Source organism: Aythya fuligula, chromosome 10, assembly GCF_009819795.1.
Source record: "Aythya fuligula isolate bAytFul2 chromosome 10, bAytFul2.pri, whole genome shotgun sequence".
Lineage (NCBI taxonomy): Eukaryota > Metazoa > Chordata > Aves > Anseriformes > Anatidae > Aythya > Aythya fuligula.
Window position 1 is genome coordinate 3,612,562 of NC_045568.1, and position 25,549 is coordinate 3,638,110.

At 38.7% G+C, this 25,549-nt stretch overlaps 1 protein-coding gene across 7 annotated transcripts in view; it reads right to left on the reverse strand.

Moving 5' to 3' along the window:
* HDAC11 (histone deacetylase 11) overlaps positions 1 to 14,188 on the reverse strand; it is a 28,210-nt gene extending 14,022 nt beyond the window's left edge. For 4 of the 7 annotated variants that reach the window (XM_032193875.1, XM_032193879.1, XM_032193880.1 and 1 more), the window contains exons 1-4: positions 14,144 to 14,188; positions 12,982 to 13,130; positions 9,857 to 9,957; positions 4,131 to 4,247 (exon numbers count right to left, since the gene is read on the reverse strand). In XM_032193875.1, the coding sequence (XP_032049766.1) occupies positions 4,131 to 4,247; positions 9,857 to 9,957; positions 12,982 to 13,130; positions 14,144 to 14,145 (369 nt within the window). In that variant the 5' untranslated portion in view covers positions 14,146 to 14,188. Of the gene's footprint in view, positions 1 to 4,130; positions 4,248 to 9,856; positions 9,958 to 12,981; positions 13,131 to 13,511; positions 13,611 to 13,725; positions 13,768 to 13,824; positions 13,891 to 14,143 lie in introns of those variants that run through there. The other 3 variants (XM_032193878.1, XM_032193882.1, XM_032193877.1) reach the window with 3 other exon arrangements.
* Positions 14,189 to 25,549: the final 11,361 nt, after the last annotated feature.

Sequence of the window (25,549 nt, forward strand, 5' to 3'; positions counted from 1 at the left end):
CTAAATTAGATCTTGAGAAAGACTATAGTTTCTGAACCATAATACCAATTAAGTTACAGGGAAAGCACATTATCTGTTATTTAGCATACTTCCTAGGGATTGCTCATGAACAACCAATCTTCCTATATTGTTTAAAATCATTAAAAAGAACAAAAACAACAGGAATTTTCATGATGAACAGGACCATTGAGCACAGCAGAAGATTGTCTGTACTTCTGACTTATACCGTACAAATTTACTGTCTTGTGAATCAAAACTGCTTTTCAAGTACATGGGGGTGCTGGTCAACACTTGCCTGAATGTGGCCCAGGTGGCCAAGAGCATCCTGGCTCGTATCAGGAACAGCGCAGCCAGCAGGGCTAGGGAAGTGATTGTCCCCCTGTACTCTGCTCTGGTGAGGATGCACCTGGAGTGCTGGGTTCAGCTCTGGGCCCCTCACTACCAGAAGGACATCGAGGCCCTGGAGCATGTCCAGAGAAGGGCTACGAATCTGGTGAAGGATTGGAACACAAGTTCTATGAGGAGCCGCTGAGGGCACTGGGGGTGTTTAGTCTGAAGAGGAGGCTCAGGGAGACCTCATTGCTCTCTGCAACTGCCTGAAAGGAAGGGGTGGAGAGCTGGGGGTCAGCCTCTTCTCGCAGGTAACCAATGATAGAACCAGAGGGAATGTCAAGACCCTTGAGAAATATCAAAGGTAGTATCTTAGCAAACTCTGCACTCTTCCCTATTACTTTTCACTACCACCATTTCAGTCACCCCTTGTAACCACTGCCCCCCAAAGACAGACAGCATGACCAGTAAAGGAGGACACTGCACATTCCTGCTCAGACAGGGTTTTGCAAAGCAGACTCATCTTGATGACCATTACTGACTGTGGTCAGCAACACAACGCAGAAGAGAACAGCGCAGGAATCTGAAGTGAGACTGAAGGACTAAATGGAGACGGAAGGAAGCTACTTTTTCCTCTGAGTGAGGACCAAAAACTTTTAAACACTGTGGACTGCATTAATCACGTGAATCCAGAAAGCTATCTTTTTTCCCCTCTCTACTACTAGCCAATTCATAACATAAGGCTTAAAAGATAAATAGAACTGCCAGAACTCACCACACACTCCACTGAAAGAAAGCTGACTACACAGATATCAGCAAAAACGGTTTGGTGCTATCTACCAGCTCCTGGTAAATTACCAGGAAAACAATATTCCAGTGACTTGATGCTGGCTTGCAGTAAGGGATGCGCTGTATTCAACTTCCTACATCTCACTTTCGCCAGTTAACACCTGTTAGCGGAAGCTGTACTTTGCTACCTCACCTCCCATGGTGCAATATACCCAAAAGTTTACCCACAACACTTTCAGTAGTTTTCTGTTTTTCTCCTGCTTATGCAGGCTTTCAAGGCTCCAGAAAAATGTATCTGATGCTGCTATGCTGTACAAACTCTTTCACATTATTTCTTTACCTCACTTCGACGTTAAGTAACATGTACATCCAAGAAGACTGAGCAAAGGAAGACCATAAAAGCAGAATTAGGAAATGGATTTTAAGAGGCAAGAACAACAGCTGGACAGTGGCCAAAAATGGGCAAGACATATACAACTTATTTTAAAATAAATCTGCTTCCCACTCATGAATCTAAATTAAAACCAAACTCTGCAACCTTCTCCTCCTCCCAGAGATAATTCTTACTTTTCAGAAAGTTATATACCCTCTTATGCATCCAGAACAACAGACCAAAACTTCCACTGGCTTTGTGTCTGAAGCTCACCAACTTTAAATAAATAAATAATAATAAAGTGCATGCCTTCAAGAACAGTTAGATAAATCCTTAGCTACGTATGCCACGTTTCCAAAGCTCAGGTCAATAAAAAATATTACAGAAAAATAATTGGAGTCCTTATGTTACACACCTTGGCATCAGAAACCTAGCTTGCTTGAGAATACATTCATAAATACACAAAGTCCCACTTGATACTGTCTGCATGAGGTTCATTTCCTTATGACAATATTTCTGCATAAATGCCCAGGATAAGATATTTTACTACAAGCAATTCAGACTACTGCTGATACAGCATTTCTTGAGGACACTACCATGGCTCCACTGACTTCTGGAATTAAAAAACTTCTAAAGGTAGCAACAAGATATGGAAGAAATACAAATACATGCTCAACATTTTTCTAGTTAGTATTTTCAGTCTTTAACATTAAGCAAAACATAACATTTTTTCAATTTAAGTAACTCTTGCTCCTCCACAATAAATACACATAATTGTATATTGTTTTCAACTGTGCTGCAAGTTTTTTATTTGTCTAATTCACAGCATGCCCAATAAGCTTTGAAATCTGCGAAGGTACAGAGAATAAAAGCCTCCAGTCACTTTTCGATATACACTTGCAAATCAAGCGGTTCAGCTGCAGATTTAACAGAACACTAAAATATCTAAATAAATGGCTATTTTTTCCACTGATCATTCTACCTTAAGTTGTTCTACAATTAAGACATGCAAATACAACATAAAAGCAATATATTTAATATTACCCTAAAAATCTGATTATAGTTGGCTCTCTATCATTTCACCCAGGAGGACTCAAACTAAATAGTTCCCAGATGCGCTTAGACACAAATGAGAGCAGTGACTGTTAATCTCACAAGCCTCACCAAATACTTGGGAAAATTGCTTCATCAACCTTTTAGATTCCCTTGCATCGTTCTCTCACACTGGACTCTCAAATCCAGTATTTTAACTGTTTCTGAATACCATGTTGCATTGTCTTTTTTGCAGTAATCGTAGAAAAGCTTATTGTATTATTGATGTCTTTAATGAATTCTTGATACATTCAAGAAGGTAAACATTTAAAAATATGAAACCTCAGTTTGAGTGCACAGTTGGATTACTGAGTACCTATATTACAGTTGACAGAAACAGGAAGCTACCCAATAGCCTATTTCTGAAAATAATGCTGTTAACTTTATCATTCTATTATAGCTTCCCAGTCTTGCTCACCTTTAATATCTAGTGGTTGCAATAAATTGTATTCTCCTATCTGGCATAAACATATTCTGAAAGGTTTGCCAACCCACAGAATAATGTTCTTCAGTAACTGGCTTCAAAGAGATACAGGAAAAAGCAGTATCTGCTTCTGTCCTTTCCACATGCACCCAAGAACAGCTGCCTTCAGAAAGGGTAGCTAAAAGGCAGCAAAAATCCATTTGTATCATAGTATTATGGATTTCAGATTAGATTATTTGTTCTCCATTTATGTAACTGTTACAGCTCAGTGCCTGTGAAGGGAGGCTGGGACAGTTAACATCTCCTGGCACCACGCTGTACAGTTTCTGAACTCTAGATCTACACTGACAAGTAATGAATAAAGGGCAGAAAGGATTCCATTAGTTAGAGATTTAAACTTATTAAGGCATCTTTTCCTCAATATGTGGTTTAAATAACTCATTCCTGGTTTCAACTATTAATTGTTTTCGTTCTTCGTACTTCTTCAACATCTCTAATGGGAGTTCTCTGGCAAAATTAAGTGTCTGGTGACACACAGCTCTTCTCCCCAGAGCACTCATTTAACTAATCAGAAAACAAATCTGTTAAGGTGAAAACAGGCCACATCTCACCCCAGTTCAGCTGAGCTGCTTACACAGTATCTACAACAAAAGAAAGAGTAACTTTCTTCATTAAAAATAGACACTAACTATTCAAAACCAAGCATAATGTGATTTTTAAATGTAAACGCTTACCTAATACCTACAGTAACCAAACCACAGCCATTAGGTAAACATGTGCTTTCAAAACACCTTCTACCTGATTGTTTTTGAAGCCTCCCATTCCTAGAAATTGAGCACAGTTCAAGCTATTCAGTTTCTGTATTTGCTGTAAGTCCTGCCATCTCTATCATGGCTTGCACAGGCTGCCCCTTACTACTATCTGAACACTACAGACTATAAAATCAGGTTTGCCCTTCACCTTGGTATTTGCCAACAGGCGCCAAACTTTGCTCACTTCAGGACTGTACACTAGCTTACTTCCCTCTGCAGGACTTCAGGGTTCAAGGCTTTGCATTATATAAAGCTTTATAACTCACTGGTTTACATAAATAGGATAAAAAGTCAATCAAGAACACCTTACCATTATTGTTCCTCCTGTCTGGGTTCGCAGAGGTTTCAAAACTTTTCTCTGAACAAGGAAGTTGGGAAGGAAGAGAACCGGTGGAATTTCTGTGATGGTAGCCACAACAAATGACCACTACAAGGTGGGAAAAAAAAGTTCCAATTAATGTAGCCTGTCTTCATGATGACACTTCTGTATCTCAGCAATTGCTATTTATTAAGTTACCTATCTACAAACGATAGAATGAAGAATCATTCAATTTTAACAGAAGACAATCATATGACTATCTCAGTTTTCTGGTATTCAGAAAAAGTCCTTTGACTTCACAATTATCAATGCTTTAACTACAGAACATTACTTTTTGGAGGTAAACAGGTGGTATTTCTCAACAGTTCATTTGTAAATTTATAATAATATTTATCATTTATATTCAGGTATCATAATATCTTTTCATCAAAGTGCTTTAGTTGCTTTCTAATGCTTGATAAAATACTGCTTTCAGTATTATTATATTTCAGCTTTAAAACACACACAACGTAACAAACCAATTCAATCCGGGCATTCTAAAATGGAATTGCAAGAGGCCACATTTGGATAAAATATACATATTTTTATCACAAATCTGAAAGGTCATCATAAAAGTTCAGCATTTAAACACTTGAATTTAAAAAAATAATAATCTCAGTGGGAAGAAGCAGAAGCAAGGAAGACTCAAATCAACAGCTATCCTCCTGCAGGTTAAGTGATTGCAAGAAACCCATAAATGGTGTCAGTAAGGAATAAACAAAGCTTTCTATTCACAGTTGAGGATTTTTACAGAGCAGCTCCAAGTCCAAAAACATTCACTGCTTTGGACTTCACTGTGTTTATGCAATTCCTGACATATGGGGGAAAGAGAAACATCTGACTGTAAAGAAAGTCTGATTCAAGAATACAGCTGCAGAGTTCAATGAAAATGCTTCTCAAGGAACACCACTATAGCATTTAAGAAATGTATTGCCTCAGACTGTGGGTAGTTATGCTTTTTTTCTTCCGTGTGCTAATTTTGTTTTCTAACATTTTCTGCAACACGTTTACAGAACAGCTACGTATATGTTTGAAAAAGAACTCAAAAGGAATTGGTCTGATATAATTGCAGACTTTTTTCAAGTTGTAAAAATAAGAAATGATTTTGAACAGATGAGGACTATATTAACTATGTTTTCCAGGCCATCAGTTAGCTGCCATAACATAAATCTTCACAGAAATAAAGATTAGCTTCCTTTGATACAGAATAACCCATCAAATGTGAATTTTTAAAAAAATCACTATTTTCTGCATTCAAATGGTATATATTATACAGAAACATCAGCTACTATTTCTTTTGGTAGATACTTGCTCTCACCGTCATCACCAATTTACTGATTCTGTAACGACATTCTAGTAGATACATAAATCTGTAACTTTACAGATTCCTACTGCTGATCAGAGGATTTAAAAAACTATTTATTTACATTCCTGTGTTTCAGATAAAACTATGTACACATGTAAGTCTCAATTAAACATTACACCCTGTTTTCTTAAAAGGAGTAAAGAAGTTGGGTCAACCCTTAATTGGTCTATTTTCCTTCAATATCCCCTCCTCCCAAATTAACTACTAGGCAGTATCATTAAGTTTAGCTAAGAGCAACATCCCCCAGGAGCGTATTACGTCCTCCAAACCCCTAAAACTGAAGAAACCTCAAGAGTTCTCAATTGTCCTTGTTTAAGCCCAGACTCTGTAACATATGCATTTAATGAGCATAGTCCTGCAGGACTTTATAATAAAATCATAACCACTATCAACTGTTATTCCTTGACTATAAAAACCTCCATTCTTAATATGGATAAACAATTTTTCAACGTATTTGAATATGTGGTAGTAAGGATGCAAGGACTAAAAATTAAACTGCAAAACTAATATTAGGAAGATAAAGCTAAAGTAGTTGCTTTTATGCTGATCATCCTGGACTAACACAAAAAGCACACGAATGACCAAAATCGAACTCTGAAGTATTGCCTTTCATGTTACGCATTCATCGCATTCCAGCATTTTAAAATAGCCAACAACATGTCAAATTAAAAATATATATATTCTGTAATATCTAAATTTAAACCGTGTTTAAATCTTTGATAAGTTTCTGGAGCAGGTCCCAGCTTTAAGAGAAAATTCACAGACTCAAAAATCCAACACCAAGCTTCCAACACAATTTTTTATTTAGAAGGTCATTGGGGATGAGCTATGCTCATCTTCAATAGATGATGGAAGTACATTTTTAACTTGAATTAACATAAAAACAAACAGGAGACTAAGAAGCTTGCAATAGTCACAGAAGCTTCCAGGTTAAGGTATGATGCAATATTACTAATAATTATTAATAATGTATTCATGTATTACAGAACTGATAAAATCTAATGGTAGCCAGGTGCTACTCCCGAGAAAACCAACCAGCCAAGAACTGCAGTTTTTTGCGTATCAGCCTTCCAACTGAAGAGTTAGGAATGCTAACAAGAAACAAATCACTGTTCACCAAATGCTACCTCATCCCCTTGTTTAAGAGGCTTAACAGACACTTCAGCTGCAAAGAATGCTCTACTGCACTAGCACATTAGTGTAAACACTGAAGCCTGTCAGGTATTTCTCCCTGTAACTGAGTCCTCTTGTTCAGTGTTCTATTCAAATACCATAATCTTTACAATAACATTTTTATATTCCTTCACCTGACACATTAACTCTCGCACAAAAATTTAGGTGAAAACTAATACATTTATTTCATCTCATGATTTTCTAAATGAATATTTTCCAGAAAACAACTACTAGCCTTCACAAAAGTTCTACCAATGAAGATTGAAAAAAACAAAAAAAAACAAAAAAAAAAACAAGGAAAAAGCATGACATAGGAAGCAGAGAATGGGTGACAGCATGAAACTGCATGAACTGAGGACAGGAGCAGGGGAATGGTAAGGACCTGCAGTGGTGCTCATTTTACCCAAACCAAAACCACATGTTTTCAGCAACCAAGTCATCTATGGTCAACTACAGCAATGCACACTGCCCAAATCCATTTTGTGCTGTTTTCTTGAACACCTCAAACAGCCAGAGATATCACAGGCTGAACTGATTGTACAAAGCTTCTTCTACTGCTTTTATGCCCAAGAGCCCTACCATCTTTGCCCTGTGTCTCACAGCAGATGCACTCAGACGACAGGGCATGAGCCAAAGCACACAAGCACTAGAAAACACTCTCTGTAATCACAAGATCAGAGCCCTCCAGGCCCATGTAAAATTCATTCTGAAGAACCTCTATGCTCCTTTTTGAAGGATTATATAAGTCTCTGATGTGATACATTGATCTCATACATAACAAGATGTCCACATGGCATGATTTCTATTGATTCATTTTTATGAAACACATCCACTTTTTACTAGACATAAAAATTTACGTTTCCAAGAAAGTGATTACTTTTTCTTAATATCTACCTCATTTGCAAATATATGAGAACACACTAAAATTTGTAAGCTCAACTGAGTATCACCTGATTCAGGTCACTTCCAGAAAAAGCACATCTCATGTTTGACTGACACACAAGCATTACCCATGTTATTCACATTTCGGTATTTGCTCACTTATGTTATCGTAAGACTTCTGAGTCAGATTAAAATGTTTCAAGTGTAAGACTTAGGAATTGCAAAACGAGGTTAAACCTCATTGCCTAGAATTTCAGAATGGCGATATACATGAAATTCATTATTTTCCATACCACTAGAACAAGATGGCAAGAAGAGACAAAGAGACAGCAAGCAAATTATCCGAAGTCTAGTCATTACTTTACAGACCTTAATTCTTCAAAGGAGTATCTCACAGGGGAGAGTCACCTCAATTTAAAACACCAAGTTTTGTTCTAAGGAGTGTTCATATTACCTTAAGCAGGCAAACAGGTACGCCCCTTCTCCCAAAACAGAACTGATTTACAGTACACTGCTTGATCTACTTTGTGCACAGCAATTTTTTTTTCCCACTACAATCAACCCCAGCCCAAAATAACTACTTTTGAATTATGAAATGCAGAATCATCCTAGGCAGTTTCTTCAGCTTCTTTTAAGGTACCAAACACCATTTCTTCTTGCAAGTGCATGGAAATATACCACCAAATTCATGTTCAAATTTTATATGACATAATGCAAAACTATGCCATTTTTTGGTAGATCCGTATCTGTCTGAACTAAAAAAAATAGAATAAAGTAACACAGAAGACTTCACATGAGGAAGCAGAGAGGATGCCTTGTGCCTTACCATGTCTAGCTATGCTGTTTTTCGTTTGCAACTAACCACTTTCATCTTTGCTGCTTGGCAGGAATTCACTAGCTTGACCAATATGACATCTTTCAATTCCTACAACTGTAGGAAATACGCTTTCAAATAAAAGGGCAACATGAGAGATAAAATTAATGACATCTGGAAGCGCAAGACAATACTGGTTTTGAACACCAGGACACAGGTTATCAGACAATTCTCTGTGAAGCCACCCTACAGGTACTAAAAATATTGTATTTCAAACAGAGCTATGCACATTACATCCTGCTCCAAAGAAGTGACTCAGTAAAAAGAGGTGGGTGGTTCCATGGAATTAAAAGCTCAATATCAAGAATAGCTGCAATAAGATCAAATCTAATGATGTATGAAATTGCAAGTAACTTCCTAGCAATGAATGAAGAAGCCTAAAAGAACACAGAAAAGGATTAAAAGTGAGGAAGTCACACAAATAATAGATTTCTTACACAGAAAAATAAAACATTCCAGAAATAGCAATACAAGGACTCTTTCATTGAGGAAGGACAAAGATGACTTAAAGTAACTTCTTTTGAATTATGAAATGGAAGATTATTTTTAATATAAATCTCTCCCCTTCCCTCCTAGTGAAGAGCTGCCACCAAAAAGCAGTGTCACCTGCCACTATGCAATTCTTTCTACGGATAACAATACATTTTCAGAAACAATGATCTCACATGTTTATGCTTTAAAGTTAAATGCAAGTTTAACAAATGGATGTTTCATTTTGAAACATCCGATTCATGCTCCCTTTTCTTTCATGAATATTTAACCTTGTATGGGCCACTACTGGAACCTTTACACAGATAACACACAAGATTATGCCCCACATTGATCTTTTGGCTCTTGTATTCCATTGACACAGTCGGTCTTTAAGTATGAAACCACTGTTTCCCCCCCCCTCAACAGACTAATGACAGAATTCCTACTTGGACACTCTTCTGAGATTGTATAAAACTCAAATCCATAAAGAAATCCTCACATTAAGTAATATGAAATAACATATTCAGTTTCAGGGCTCTTCAATAAAATTTCAACCTCAAAAACAGATTTTACTAGAGTAAAACAAAACAACACTTCAAGGCCAAATCCCTGGTACTAAGGAGAATATTATTTGAATCTCAAACATCATAACTTCCCTTATGTTTCAACTTTGCTGAAATATGCCTATGTAAGATGGTAGACCCTCTTTCTATCCATGTTCTGTAATTTGGCTTGCCTTGTATTTCTGTGATTTTCTTTCACTATTCTCAAAGTGAATGTTGAATTCAAAATATGAAAAACTCATCTATAATCTGTAAAAAACGATCCTATAATGAATCAAGTAGGATACACGTTACCTTTCACATTGTTTCTAGACACTTAGCTTGAAAGACACATTAGTAAGTACAGCACCTTTAGTTTATTAAGGTAGCGCCTCGTGTGAACAACCAAAAGATCTTCATCCGTAGCTTCCCGTGCCTGTACAATCAAGTCATCTCCAATTAGCTTTTCTTCTGAAACAACAGGAGAAAAATTGTAGTTGTCATTGTATACAATCACTTAACTCCCCATACTCCACATTGCCTAAGAAGCTACTTAGACCTTGACTTAATTCCTAAATCTGTAACATAAATCAGTGCAACCCTTTGTGTTTACTCAGTGTTTATATATTTCCAAATACATAATCTATTGTAAGCTATTAATATATATATATTTTTCAGAAACTTTTCACAGTGTAATCATGGTAATGTCTTGTTTAAACTGAATGAAAAGACTGATACTAACAGAGGATGGACAGGAAGAAATACAAGACACCTTACAGTCTAAGACCTGATACACTTGAGAAATCTTAGTACTCATACATCAAATATTCCTTTAATATGCTTTAAGAAATTCCACAGTTGATACTAGTATTCAGTTCCCTAAATCAAAGCAGCACCAAAAAAAAAAATAATTACTTGAATATTCATGGAAGTGAACATTTACACGTAACTGTGGTATCTGTCACACTCCTAGCTTCATTTAATTTCATGAAATACCAATGAGCAGCTATTAATTCTTTCCCTTAGAGACCAAAAGATAGTTTATTTAAAACCTCGTTTTAAAAGAGAAAGTTGCAAAACGTCACTCCAAGATTTCTGTATATGAACAAAGGTAACACAATTGAATGCATACTTGCCAGAAAGTTCAAGTTTAGGTTGACTTAAAAAACACAAGCCGTTCAGAAAAAACATTGTTGCTTTTCATGATTGCTACATTAACAAATGTATGCTACATCAACAAAGTGTATCAACAAATTGCTACAACAAATATAAGGCATCATGCTGACCTTCCCAGACTAAATTTAGTATTTGTTACAGGACTGGAGTTTAAAACTATGCCTTTCCTTCAATTCTAATACTTGGAGTAGATGAAAATCAACTCAAAAATATGACAGATTTTGTTCTTAGTGTTATGCAAGAACAGCACCTGCAACAATATTTACTTTGGCAAACTTATGTTTTTCTGGACTGTGGCTTGAGAAACATTTCATTCATGTCAGACATAAAGCCAAAATACTAACAGCTTCATTCCTGAGGAAGAAGAAAGTGAGTGTAGACAGATTTTCACTGATGATTTTCTAGAAAATAATAGGAACTGTGCAGATCAGCTGTTAACAGAGGTTACTACAGAGCCAGAGAACACCAGGAGTGTCAGAGATGATGAGGGAAGAGTAGACATCTCATGTAGAAAAGAGCTAGAGGAAAAGACTTCACACAGAGAAGGAGCAGAAAGGCAAAGGTTTTGATTCAGAAAATACTTGTGGAATCCAATACATGGATAGTTAACTGCTAGAAGGCAGATCCAGCTACTAAATGGTGTGTTAGAATTCATTCAATCTCAGTTAAATGAATACAAGGTAGCCTAAAATAGTAAGGGCAATACTACACTGCAAAAGATCATCAGCTGAAGGAGTCATTAGGACCACATAAATGGAACAGGCCTGGCTCTTGGATAACCTTTGTCTTGGCAAGAAAAGGTGTGTTTTTTGTTTGTTTGTTCTTTTAACCTCGATGAATGAACTTAAATTTTAGATAAAAATGTCAAGTTTTTATAGGATCTCCCTCTAACTTGTGTTCTTACATTTCTATTTCCTTCAAGTATTTCTGTATTTTCTAATTTATTTAAGCAGCAATAACAAAAACCATCACAAAAAGTTCTGCCTGTCAGTAGAGGTCTCAAAGTTCCTCCCAGTCATTATCAGAATAATATAATGACATTAATAAAAGAACGTATTTATACAAGTTGCTCTGATCTTTCACACTGGGAAGTGCCATTTGCCAGTAGACTGTCTGCAGTCTCATGAGTAACCACATTACAGCCCGCAGCAAGCTGGTCATTAACACTTGTAGTTTCACAAGCCAGATGGAATGTCTTCTTTCTCGTTACACCAGGTACAAAAGCAATGGAAGCACACTGGCTACAGAAAGCTGTACACAGTACTCCCAAACTGCAATGCAGGTCTTGCAAGCCAAACTGTAAGCTTGCAGCTACCATGGGAAGGATTTTCCATTTAGTGCGACAAAATTGAAGTCTGCATTCAGTTTTGGATCAAGGCTTAGTCTTCAAAAGAAAGAACTCGAACTACAAATAGCAGCTATCTTCAAGGGGAAACTTAAAGGAAATGTTCTCATACACTAGCCTTGCACTGAAAGAAAATGTAAGAATCATTACAAATCTGTATCAAAACACGGCACTAAGCCAGGTACATAAGGCACCTGACTCAGGCTGTGCTTGAAGACAATATTCTGGCACTCACTTTAGAGGTAGAAATAGTTCTCATATCCCACATGAATCCTTCTCATAATGGCCAAGAAATGAAATTCTGTACAGTTCATGTTTCCCTTTGCATCACAAAGGCCTGGAATATTTCAAGATTGTCTAACACATTGCTATACTTATGTTTCTTCCTACTCCTTTTAACTCAGACTTGTAAAGCTCTGGGCCAGAATGAAGTCAACCAAGCTAGTTACTCTGACTAGTATTATTCACACCTCTGGGGAGAGCAAATCTCTTAATGAGCTTGTATTTTCAATCAGATTTCACAAGTTCCACTAAGTACAGACACCATGACAGAGCCAAAAACAAAACCACAGGCTTTATTCAGTAAAGCAGGCAAGAACTTACATTTTCAAAGAACCATGAAATAAACCTTTGTATTCAAAAGCCCTGGTGTAGGATGTTTGCTCTAACAAGACACAATTTCATCTTTGCAGTATTTCATGTGGAAGACCTTCAAGAATGTGTAACATGTGACACTCAACCTACCTCAAATCCTACAACCAATTTAACATGTAAAAATTAATATCTGCATATACATCAGAATATTAAAGCACTGCAATAGCGACTAAAGTGCATAGCTTAAATCTATCCAAGGAGAAGTGAAGATGTACAGTCACTAGTATATTGGCAATTACTAACAGAAGCCTGCACTAATTACACTACTTTTAATCAATTTGTACAAATGTTGGTCTGAGTGCTATATTCTCTTACCTTACCTTTCAAGAAGTTAATTACTTTTCCCCACTTCCCTGCATCAAAGGGATGCAGTTTCTCCAGTCCCATGAACGTGATGTTGTAGTCTGGAGAATATACGATAGGCCAGCATCCTGATGGAACGTCTTCATACAACTCGCTTCTGTGAGGCCTTTAAAAGCAAACACCAAACTAGTCATTGCTTCTAGGAACCACATACGCAACTCAATATTTTGAATTTATATTTTGAGAATTCAATTAAAGTTCTTATTATCAGCTTTTCACTGGGAACGGTTCCTGGCGATGCTATTTCCCGTAGTTACCGGAAGGAACACCTGCTTGGTGTTTCACAGCTCTTCGGCAGTGGGGTCAGGCTGAGTAACATAACTCGCTTCCCACCAGCACAGTCAAAACTTTTTAAATAACCAGTAGGGAAGAGAAGCTAGTGAAGAACATACGTTAGAGAACTACGCACACGAGGTTAACTGCAGAAATGAAGTAACGGAAGCATTTGCTTCTCTCCCCTAGTCCCCTTACGTTCACTGAGCAGTACCTCTGTCTTAGCAGGTGCAACCAGCGTTGTGAGCTGACATAACCTCAAATAAACACATCGCCAGGCTCCTTTAGAAGCACACTTGGTGACCCTTTCCTGAAGCACGCGTGCGCACGCTGGCCAGGTCAGGCCGCACCTGGGAGGCTCCTGCTCGCACAGCGCCCGCTCCACCTGCTCCTGTCCCTCCCGGGCCCCCGCCCAGCACCCCAAACACCTCTCTCGCTCCACAGACTTTACTCGAAGTTTACAAGAGGCTTCCCAATTTGCTGAGCAGACAGAAGGGCTCTTTGTCAGATGAACAATACAAACAGACCTCCCTTATTTCCAGCCGAAACACGCTCAAAACCGCCCTTCTAACGCACGCCCCCACAGGCACCAAAGCACAGCGGAGGCTTTGAGGCAGCGGCCCCACTCCCCGCACCAGCACCGCCCCCCCGCCTCACCCCCCGGGACAGGCGGCCCGGCCGAGCCGGGAACATGCCGCCTGCCCCTCGGGGCTGCGGGAGCCGGGAGCGCAGATAACCGCTCCCTCCCGGCTCCCCCGAGCCTTCCAGGGCCAGGCCGGCCGCTGTCGGCGGCTGGTACCAGCTCAGGCCGCCCCCAAGAGCTGCCCCCCCGGCCCCGGTACTCACATCCCCGCCGGGCAGGCTGCGGGCCGCCCCGCCCCGCCCCACCGGCCCCACCGGCCCGCCCCGCCGCGGGGCGGAGGCACGGAGGGCACGGCCCCGGGGCCGGGCCGTGAGGGAAATGGCGGCCCGCTGAGGGGTGGCGGGGGGCGGGGGTTAGAGCAGGTCCAGGGCGACGGGCTCTGCGGGCAGGAAAACGCGGTTCTTGTGATGAAAATGAAATGAACGAGGCGTTAGGGAGTGAGGAGGGACAGCAGGGGGGAGCAGGACGAGGAAAGCTGAGGTGAAATCGTGATGTTATCGCGATGAGGGGCTGAACTCCCTCGGGAATCACTGCTAAATTTGGAGCCACCATACACAAGTAAAACGAGCCAAGAGCCAATTTCAAGCCAAGAGCCAATTTCTAAGTGTACTTTACTAATACCCTTTGAACATACAGAAAAAGCAGTTCCTCTCCCATGGTACAGCTGAATCAATACCAGCATCATGAGCAATGGCCCTCCATAGCAGCAGCGCCTGTCAAGCAGCCCATAAAAATGCAGAAGTACTCTTTCCTCAGGAGGAATAGCGCCTCTGTACGAGGGCTCCAGACAAATGTCTCTCCTTGTGAAATATGCTGGTTTGGGCTTGGCATGCGTTTCTGATGGATGCCTGGACTTCACCTTGGTGTTTATTCAGCAGCAGGAGACCGGTATCCTGAGAAAACATTCTGTCCCTCTGACATTATCATTTAATTAACATTTCTTTTTGTTCCAGCCCTTCATGCACATGCCTCAGCACTAGTTCAGCATATCTACCTTTTAGTCTGGTACTGACTGCTTAATGCTTGGTGTTTAATTAAAGCTTGAGTTGCTTTGTTAATTAGTTACAAATACAATAATATTTCATTTTCATTTAAATTAACTTCTAATCATAAATTAAAAACATTTGCAGACTAGCTTCCTTATTTGTTGGATATGGTAAATTGTTTTTTATATACGCTCTGCCATTTATCATTCATATCTGAACTGTGACATCCACACTCCTCAAAATGGAAAGTTGACTTCACCATTAATTTTTTCACCCCAACAAAAACAAATGAAAGCATCTTCTCTGTGCTGGCTAGATGTGACATTAGTTGCTTTTGTTTCCCTCCTGTGCTACCGTAACTCAAGCTCTCCTTACCCACAGACTGATCCCCAACAGGCCTCTTAGGAGCACCTTTTTCTTTCTGCTTCAGTGGCAGAGATGTGCTTGATCTCTAAGAGGCACCCTAAGAAAGTGCTCTGCACATTTAGACTAATAACTGTTCACTCTTGCTGAGTTTAAAATGTTAGAAATTAGAAAATATTGTTTATAAATCCTCTGCATTACTGGATGCATTTGGGCATTCTGTGATTGCAAATGCACAGTGCCGCCCCAGAGGATGAACAACCCAAGTGTGGAAACATTTACGCTTAGTTTCATTACTGCAATGAGTTTCATTGCTGTCAGTTACACTACTAAGTTTTTAAACAAATCACATGGGGCATAATATTGTTGTTTGGTCTTATCTTTTTATATAGGAAGGTGACAACTTCCTCATGAAGTAGGCCTAAAACATGTACATGTACAGCAATGACCCGTACTGGCTTTCGGCCATTCTCAGAGCTTTAGGTTCTGCCAGCAGAATTTTCAAGGCTGGTGGATTAGGAAACCTTACAGCATGGTTGAAAAAAACAGAGCAGAATAACTAACATTTTTGGTTCACTCTCAAAAAGTTTGTTTAAGAAGATTTGGGTTTCAAGTGATATCACAATATTTAAAATTATTTAAAATATGTGTAAGTGAAATATGTTGATCTAAAAAAAAAAAGACAAACCAACAGACTTTTAAATTAATATATATTGACAAAATGTACTGGAATACCCAAATCCATATTTTTTGCTGAAAGATATTTCCTTTAAGAGTTCTGCTGAGTTCTAATCTTTGCTTTACAATTAAAAAAGCAAAGCAACATATGTAAGTCAGCAGAAACTATGAGAATATGACCAAAGTCATTCAGAATAAAGACACATACCTATAACAAGTAAAAAATAGTTACACACAGTACAGAACACAGCCTTCCTTTTTTTTTTTTCTTTGAATCCTTCAAAAATTAGGCCCCAAATGCATTGTAAAAGTGAGAAAATAGATTAATTACAGCCCAGCTTGTACAGTGTACTGATGCTATTTTCAGACTGATAGCTCCATTTTCCTGAGACAAAGGAAATGTTTTATCCTTATACAGTTCTCCTTGTGTTGAGACAAAGTGCGACTTGAATGGTTTTGACAACATTATGGATAACACTGGTGTCCTGTGGTAAGGGAGTTTATTAATTGCTGCATACTTGAAAGCACAGGCATATCGTTGTTATAATAAATAACCATCAGCCTATTAACTCTCAAGGTTGGCCTGTTTAATTTGCTCTTTGTCATCCAGGAGATCATTCATTTCATGCTGAAAATCACAAAAAAACACCTTTGGAAGGAGAGACTTCCTTTCGAAGATAAATACTTTTTTATAATGTGGCTCTAGATTGAAATTCACTCAGGTAATAACCCCAGCCTTCCACAGAACTCTTTGCAAGCTGTTCATATGATTGGACTCTTTGAAGTCCAGGGATCCACTTGTGTGGATCCATTTCAAGATGGGTCCCGAGCCCAGCATACTAGCAAAAAACTTATTTCAGTAAACAGAAGAATGTGTCTGAATAGCGTCCCATATGAAAAAAGCTGATTAGGTTTGCCAGTAATTGAATCTGGTTATTACATCTGTTCTTACAATTTGTTGCACATTCATTCCTTAGAAGAAAGACAGAATTTGGCAAACTACCTTGTTTTTTGAAGGGACAGTAAAAGCCCATCATCAGCTTCTCAACCTCCCATAAAACAGAAAATGCCTTTAGTTCTGATGTTTCATTGTGTTAGAATTACTAAAATTTGATGATTGTTGAAACATAAGTTGTTGGTTTTTTTTTTGTTGTTGTTGTTGTTGTTTTTTTTTCATATTAATTAACTGGAATTGGAGACAAAAGTCAGTGATAGCAAATCCATAATAAGAAGAAAATTGGGTCTATGGATGCATGTAATGAATCTGCATGTAATGAATCCTTTGGGTCACCGAAGTATGATGCCAAATTAAGAGTCATTGCACCTTAAAGTGTTATTTTAACCTCTTACAAAGTGTCCAGGTCCTGCCTCTAACATTCAGAGTTGGAATAATGCAAGAGCTGGGATAATCTCAGTAGGTTTGATCAGGGCCCGACTCACACAGGCATGCTGCTCCTCTGTATGGAGGCAACTCAGCCACCTCCAAACTCTCGCCTCCATCTCGTCATGGCAGCGTGTAGAAAAAAGCAGTGTGCAAATCATCTTGTGCTGTGGCTGTGAGACGCAAAATGTCCTTACTTTAAGGGGCAAGGCACCCTCAGGACAGAAGTAAGAGCCATATCACAGATAATTTGCTGTCAAACTATTTTGAGTTAAATCTTTTGAAACAGGTGGCATAAAGAAATATGCTACAGATAAAATCAGGATGAAACACTTGTAAAGAACTATAAGGAAATGGGACTGCTTTTACATTGGGATGTAATTACTTTTTCTGTATTTTTTTTATTTTTAAATAAGAACTCATTAATTAAATTTTCTTTATAAATTCATCTGTTTTCCAATTGGAAAATGGTATTCTGAGAACCTGTGCTTTAATCTCTTTGATCCCAAGGGCTTTGATCTGCCATGTGGTGACATGACTGAGATCAGGCATTTACTTCCACAGTGCGTAGAAAATGTGAAATTATTGATTCCTATAATCCAGCAGAGCAGGAAAAGGTCTGTGCTTTTTTTAGCTCAGAAACTGATAGTTTTCTTTCCTTATTGTTGCTCAGAACAGCTGGAAATGCAAGGCCTGAATGCTTCTTAAAGACATCATTATTCTTCTCGCATCCTTATCTTCACTGGTACTAGCCTGAGCCCTTCTCCCTTGCTGAATGGCATCTAACTGAAATCCTCAGCTTCTAAAACAATAGAGCATGATACCACTAGCCACCGCTTTGTACCTTCAGGGTCATGTAATTTTCAAAATGAGAAATACAGGCTATCACAACAGAATTCAGATGATACAAATCCCAGCAAAGGCTGGGATTATTCTAATCTTTGGGATTATTCCTAAAAGACTTCAGGTTGCCTTCTCAAATTCACTGCAGTGACTCAACCTAAAGCTTTAAACCAACTGCTGAAGGAAGCCAGGAGGCTCGATTTACTCTCATGTACTGTAAACATCTGCAAGTCAATATAAAAATGGAGAAAACTGTGTTTAATGCAATAAGGTGCTTTCCAGAGCAACAAGTTTTCAAAGTCATAATACATTTGCAGGTCCCTTCAGAGGTGCAACCAGCTACTTAACAGGGTGAACACAAACAACTGAAACACAATGAATTTATGAAGAATCATTATATGTGTGTATTACATAGAAACAGAGATAACAGGAGTATTATGGGAACAAAGATAGACTAAATACACCCTGCTACAGTGCCAGTGTAAGAAACGCTTGTTGGAAAGTATCTAGGTCAGGGATCTTTGATAATATCTACACAGAGGAAGAGAAAATCAGAAAAAGATAGGCCTTTTCTGTTTTCCTCACCACCTCCTATCTCGCTGATGGTCAGAATTAAAACAAACCCAAACCACATTTTCTAGCTGCCTTAGCAAACAACAAACAAACCTACAATAGCAACAACTAAACCCTCCCTTAGTGTTTAAGGAGGAATTCATTTCTGACTTTAATTCCACAGGAAGTTACTTTGACAAAGACATGCTGATCACACAACCTGATAGCAATAAACCTGGCTCGTTTCTAACACTAATAGGCTGCTCATCAGTTGAAGTATGTCAATGACCAACAATTAGCACCCTTCTCATTTAGCTACTGTGATTACACCCATCCTTGTATTAGCACTGCATTAATTGCGGTTTATACCATCTTGATTTGTGGTGTGTGGTGATTAAATGTAGCAGCAGGGGGTAAGGACTTCTCTGACTCCCTCAACACCAGAAAAGCTGGGGAAAACCAGAGCAAAGCAGGGGCTGATTCAGCTCCCTGGCTACTGGCTTGCCCTGTGCTGTAGGCCTCCCATTCTGCTTCCCTACAGCTCTTCTCTCGCATCAGTGAAACTCTTGAGAGTATTTGAAGCTCTATCTCAAGCTTAACCATTAATTTGTTCTTACACAATAAGGAATTAATCACAAGGTGAGTTCTGTGTGGTCATCTGCGTCTCTTCTAGTGCCTCAACAGAAGATCTTGATCTTTGTGAAATCCGTGTGTCCTTAGGCTACCAAGAGGTAGAGAAATTCTGCGATTCTGTGAAATCCCCTGTCTGAACGTGGTGGAGCCCTCAGGGATTTGTAGTTTCACATCTATGTAAAAAAGCCGTTACAGCCAAGCACAGTGAACCAAGACATGCAGACAAGTTTGCTGTCTTCCTGGCTGTCCCCATGTGAGAATAGAATCAGTCTTGCCTCTGAAACTGAGTCCTTCAGAAGTCGAACCAAAGCCTTTCACAGATGCTCAGTATTAACATGCTGTTTGGGGGTGCCTGAGGTTGGCATTCGGTTACAGGATTGGTTATGCATTCAATTAATGAGATAAAAATCTAAACATATTAATGTCAGAAATCCCTGAACAAGCCCCTATAACAAGCATTTCAAATGACTGAGACTTGTGAATTTTGCATCAGTGCCTCCATTGTCCATCAGTGTACACGCCTTATTAACGCTGCTACTCCTGTAATTATGCCTACTGCAAGTTTTCTGGCTTGCAGGAACGTTGGGGAGGTCAGTTCACTGGTGGTGATTCTTGGGTGGTTGGATGTGACGGAAAAGGAAATTAATTATCTTTCTCCAGACCACATTTTGAATCATGGGCAGTAGATAAGGCTCCAGGGCATGTACTTCAATAATGAAGAGAAAACAAAATATCAAAGTATCAGCTTTTCTGTGCTCCTGAGTAGGGCAGGGGTTCTTTGGACAGGCCTATGTCCGTATACCAGCACCACCTGAACAGGTAAGTAAAAGCTAAATAAAGTCATACATGGGGGGGGAAAAAAAAAAAAAAAAAAAAAAAAAAAAAAAAAAGCACGTTAATTCTGCCCAAATAGCCTGATTTGGGTAATTTGTACTTTTTCTATATTTTTTTATTCCTAAGTTTTAAGCATATTTGTGTTTGAACTTGTCTGTACGTTTTATAACAGCCTGTCCTCGGGCAAGCTGTTACTGGTTTATTTCGATGTTTGCATGACTAAACAGGGGGGTTTGGGAGGGTGGGGGAAGAACTAAGTTCTGTGTTTCCTCCCCAAACCAATTAACCTCCTCACAAAACAGTATTTCCCTCTCCAGTGCAGGGATCATCCAGACTGGAAGCCATCTTCCACGTAAGCCCAGCCGAATTGCTGCAGTGTATCTGATTCCTTCAAACTGTCAAGACAGTTAAGCCTTTGCAGAGGCCCCTTCTTTGTACATCCAACTGTGTGTAACCTGATGGCCAAAGGCACAGCATCGGTCGTCCCTGATGACTTTTATTCCACTGTAGGTGCTCCAGTCGCGTGGCGCAATGCCTGTGTCCCGCAAGGACCACAGAGCCTCGTGGCACGTTTTGGGCATGAGGTGAGCTGGCAGATGTTTCAAGCTACAGCTAATTAGAAGCAGCCTCCCTAGTGAATAGTGAAGTTCAGAAGGAGAGGACTGTGAGTTATTCTAGCTGGGTGAGAAATAAGCCACACACAATATTTTCTCAGACTGGTGCCCTCTCCTGGTAGTGCAATGTGCTTTGGGTTGTCCCTGTTTAATCTCTGAAGACTGAACAGTTTACCTATGTTCTTAGACAATCATTTTGCCTGCAGTTTGTATTCACAAAGACAGAAAGGATAGCTGGGAGGAGGGAAAGGAGGTGAAGATCAGTTCAATGTGGAGACAGAGCTTTGGACACCTGCTTTTCAATATCAGATATACGAGCTGTTGGTTCATTAATCAAAAACCAAATACTCACGCATTACAAGAAGGTTAGTTTCAGCAGTTTGCCAAGTAAATCTGTCCATTTGACTGCATTATTAAACTCAGTATCTAATATCCATTTATAATGGTGTAACTAAAATGCAATTAACGTAATTTATTATTGATGTAAGCTAGCACACTGGAGATTTGCTCTGTTATTAGGAAAAAGGGTAACACTAAGAGATGAAGAGTAAATGACAGATAGTAACAAAATACAACCACATAATGTATATGAACACATAATCAGCTTTAATCAATAGCCAAGTATATATTTGGGTCACCAGCCTGAACTAGAAGGCTTGCCTGATCCTTACCTGCTCATGCCCCACATGTACAAAGCTAAGCAAGGCCCAAGCCTGCCCTTGGATACTTACTTATTTTATTTTTTCATTCAGATATGGAAAAAGTTAAAAACATATTGCTTGTCAATTCATTACAGTCCCTTCTGAAAGAAAAGTAGATTTATCTGGTTGAAAAGATAACCTTTGCCCCTTAGAAAGCTAAACAATTTTTTTTCAAACCTTAGTCTGAACTGTACCAACCCAGTAGCAGCGGAATAGACTGCAGTCTGCAGCAGGACTCAGGACAGTGTTGCAAAATGCCAAAGTAGCAAAAACTACTGCAAATGCAATCAAATGTGAATTCCAGTGAATTCCAGGTCATATATCTACTTCTCAGATATGCTTATTTCACAGATCTGGATCAATTTATACCAACAGATGCAATTTAAATATAACAATTCACTGGACTTGCAGTGTACAAAGATAAGTACATGCATAAATCTGCTGGGGGGCAGAGTGCCTGTAGTTATAATGATGCAATTTCTTGAAGAATTTGGGAAGTCGATAAAATAGTTCCTTTACAGATGGTTATTGCACGGAAGGAATATCTTGAGCTCTGTTGAATTGCTTTTAATTAAATTATGTCATTTACAAGAAGATCTAGGATTAAGGAAAGGGCACTGTTAAGAGACTGTGATATTGCTTAATATTTGAATTATGAAGCAAATGTTGTTATTTTTTGCAAATATAATACTTGCACATGCACATAGTCCCGCAATATAACCAATCTATTTAGTTCACCATGAGACAAAACTCAGGCATAAATTGGTAGGAAAAAAATGGTTATGGAGCCTTCAGTGTAATTTTTTTCAGTAGATTAGCATTACAGTCATTAAAGCTAAGCAGATGCGGAATCACATATGAAAGAAAACTCCATGAAGGTCAAACAAGATGTGTTCTGAACTCAGTAAAACTAAGTCCAGCATTTTACAAAGCTACGTAAATGTGTTTTTTTTTTTATTTGATTTTTAAATTTAAAAAAATGAGAGCTGTTCATTATTTATACAGAAAAATCTCATTTGTCTTCTGCTTTTCATCAAGTGCTTTTCAATTTGAAAGGATCATTTCATTGTAATTTAGTGAAATGTGAGTGAATAATTTACTACTTTTCTCTGCCCTCCTGTCCTACTAATTAGTCAGAGCCCAAAAGTTCATACTTTCAAATAATAACAAATCTTTATTCAAATAATTGGCAATAATCAGAGACTCAAAGCCGTTACAACAGTCAGTTTTGAACAAAGAAGGTTCTCTTTGTAAAATGAAAACTAATAAAGGAAAAATATTTTTTTCTTCTACTTATGCATCTCTAAAAACCTAGGGCTTCCTGTAACATACTGCTGGGAATCCATATGTGATTTCATTTGACAAACATGGAGCTAAAATTGGCATCCCTGTAACTAATTTACAATGCTATTGCATAAAAATATGGAGAGAAAATTTCACAAAGAGAAACTGCAAGCTGCAGAGTTGCTTTAAAACTTTTTTCCTCTATGAATTATGCCAGATACCTAGTTTTATAAGACAGCATGGCACTTCTGGGGCTCTTATCTGAGACACTCAAAGGATTTTACAAATTTGAGGTAGAATACCACAATAGTAAAAGAAGTTAATATTCATATGTTTCACTCAAGGTGTTCCATGCCTTTTACATTAGGAATAAGAACAACATTGTTCCACAGTTACTAAAATGAGCCACAATTTAAAAATTGCGTGGAAACCTGATGCTAAACACTTCTCTGGGGTCTGGGCTGTAATCACTGCTGCAAACGACTGTCTGGCATTTCCACTGCAGAAAAATTTAAAAACTGCAGCATCAACCTGGAGCAGATTTCATCTTATAAAAACACCTTGTCTTGTAGGATTACTGTTGCTTATACTGTAGCTAACCTTGGCACTAACCTTAGAATGTTTAATGCTAATAAATAAGTTAATCTTCCTGTCTCATTATCACCTGATTAGTATGCTTGTTATGCAGACAGCTGATCTGAGGCAGCGAGAACTTGTTCAAAAGGAACCAAAACCAATAAGAAAAGGAAATGGGGGAAAAAGGAGAATACAAATGTGTCACTGGAACCCTGAGAGGAAACGTTTATAAAGAACATAAACGGTGTCACCAAGGTGCGAGCTATTTAGGAGAAATAAAATGGAAGAGTGCTGATGTGCTCAGGGTGTTCATAAAGGAATAAAAGCTGACTGGCGATATTTGGTAAAAAGCAGATCACTTCTTGAAAAGGCAACAGAAGTCTGTTCAAGAGAGTATCACCAAATGGCACTGAGCTTGATAATCCAAAGCAAAGGAAGGCAAACTTTCTGCCAGCGTTACCCAGCTTGTTGTAACAGTGGGCTTCCAGATTCTTGCATCAGAAACAAGAGACTTGAAGATGGATTCAGGGATTATTGAGATGTGGCCCTATTTTACCTAGTCTCAGGTGAGATAGAATGACCCTGCCTTATTGTGAAATTTAAAGTAAAACTGGAACTGATACTTTTCTACTGTGTTGTGGGGTTTTATGCTTTTTTATTATTATTTTATTTTATTTTGTATTAAAACAACTTATTTAGATTTTGACTGCTGCTGAGCATTGAGAAGAATTTTTGAATTGTGCTGGCTTCTCTTTTTCCCTTTGGAGTTAGTGATAAGTTAGAAGAGGGCCATGCACACAAGCAGTTCAGATTTTTCATTCTAATGTGCACTAGCATACATTCGTCAATGTCTGATTGTCATCAACCATTATGCCACCAATTTGTCTAGTTCTGTTTCCATGAAGCTCATCACAGCTTCCTCTTACAAAGACTTATGCTAAATAATTTTGTCATCTGCAAATCCTGCTGACCTCATTTTTTTGTACTACCCCTCATTTCTGCCTTTCCAGATAATTAATGAATATATTAAGTACTAACTACAGCACAGATCCTTGGGACATACTAATATTAACCTCCTGCTGAATTGAAAACTGACAGCCTAATGAATTAAATTCTCCACATAAGAGCAGTGTTGACAGTAGAAATCAGGATGACTTGTGCTTCATTCCTAATCTGGAAAAAAAATCATAAAAAAGAAACTAACTTCTGCAAGTACAAGCACCTGCAATTTCTACAGCCTTTTATGGGACTTCTGAAAAAAACAGGCTACTGAGCACACAGAGTTTTAGGGAATTCAATCTAACTGCTATTGCCTAGGCTTAAAGAAGCTGAAAATATCTTAAGTAAAGACCAAAAACTTACATTAAAAAAAAATAAATGTCTGATCTCTGTATACCAGCTTCACATGGCTGTTTGAAGAATCATGAAGCTATCAAACAGTACCTTAAGCTTTTGTCACCTGTAAAATAGTTAAAAGAGCATTGGCATGACTATCCTTGCAACTCCAAAGCTTGCTTGGGTATTTCACGGAATGATGCAATCATAGTTCCGGAGACGACGACCTGTAGAATTTAGAGTAGTTTGAACCAGATGGTGCAGTCAGACTTTGAAATCGGATCTGCATAGCAGATTTTAATGTGTACATGATGTATTATATTCTGTTGTATATTCCAACAGCTCATGCTTTTTCTTTTATCATTCCACGGCAATAACTTAAATCTCCTTTGGAAGGACTCGCCATCCAATAACAGAAATTTTTAGGTTTCTTCAAGGTCAGCAAGATGTCCTTATTTTTTGTACTTACATGATATTAGAATGGAAAATAAAATTTGTAATTGCGTTACAAATTGTAATTTGTAAAAACTTGAAATGTATTTTATGTACTGCTTGTAGGTATGGGGAAATACAGAAGTATGCTGCTGCATGGGTAAAGGGGACCTGCTGTGGTCTGGCCTCACCCCAAACCTGTGTGCAACTGTGGGCTCTACCACATGGAAAGGCTGTGAAGGAACCTGAAAGCGACTGGAGCAAGAGCTGGAGGAAAGGAGGGCTGAGGTGTGTACTGCAAGGGAAGGCTGGGGCAGAACAGGCCGAGAGGCAGCTGGGCTGTGCCCTGCAGCTCCCTGAGGAGGGGAAGGGAGTGGGAGGTGCCAGGGGGGCTCAA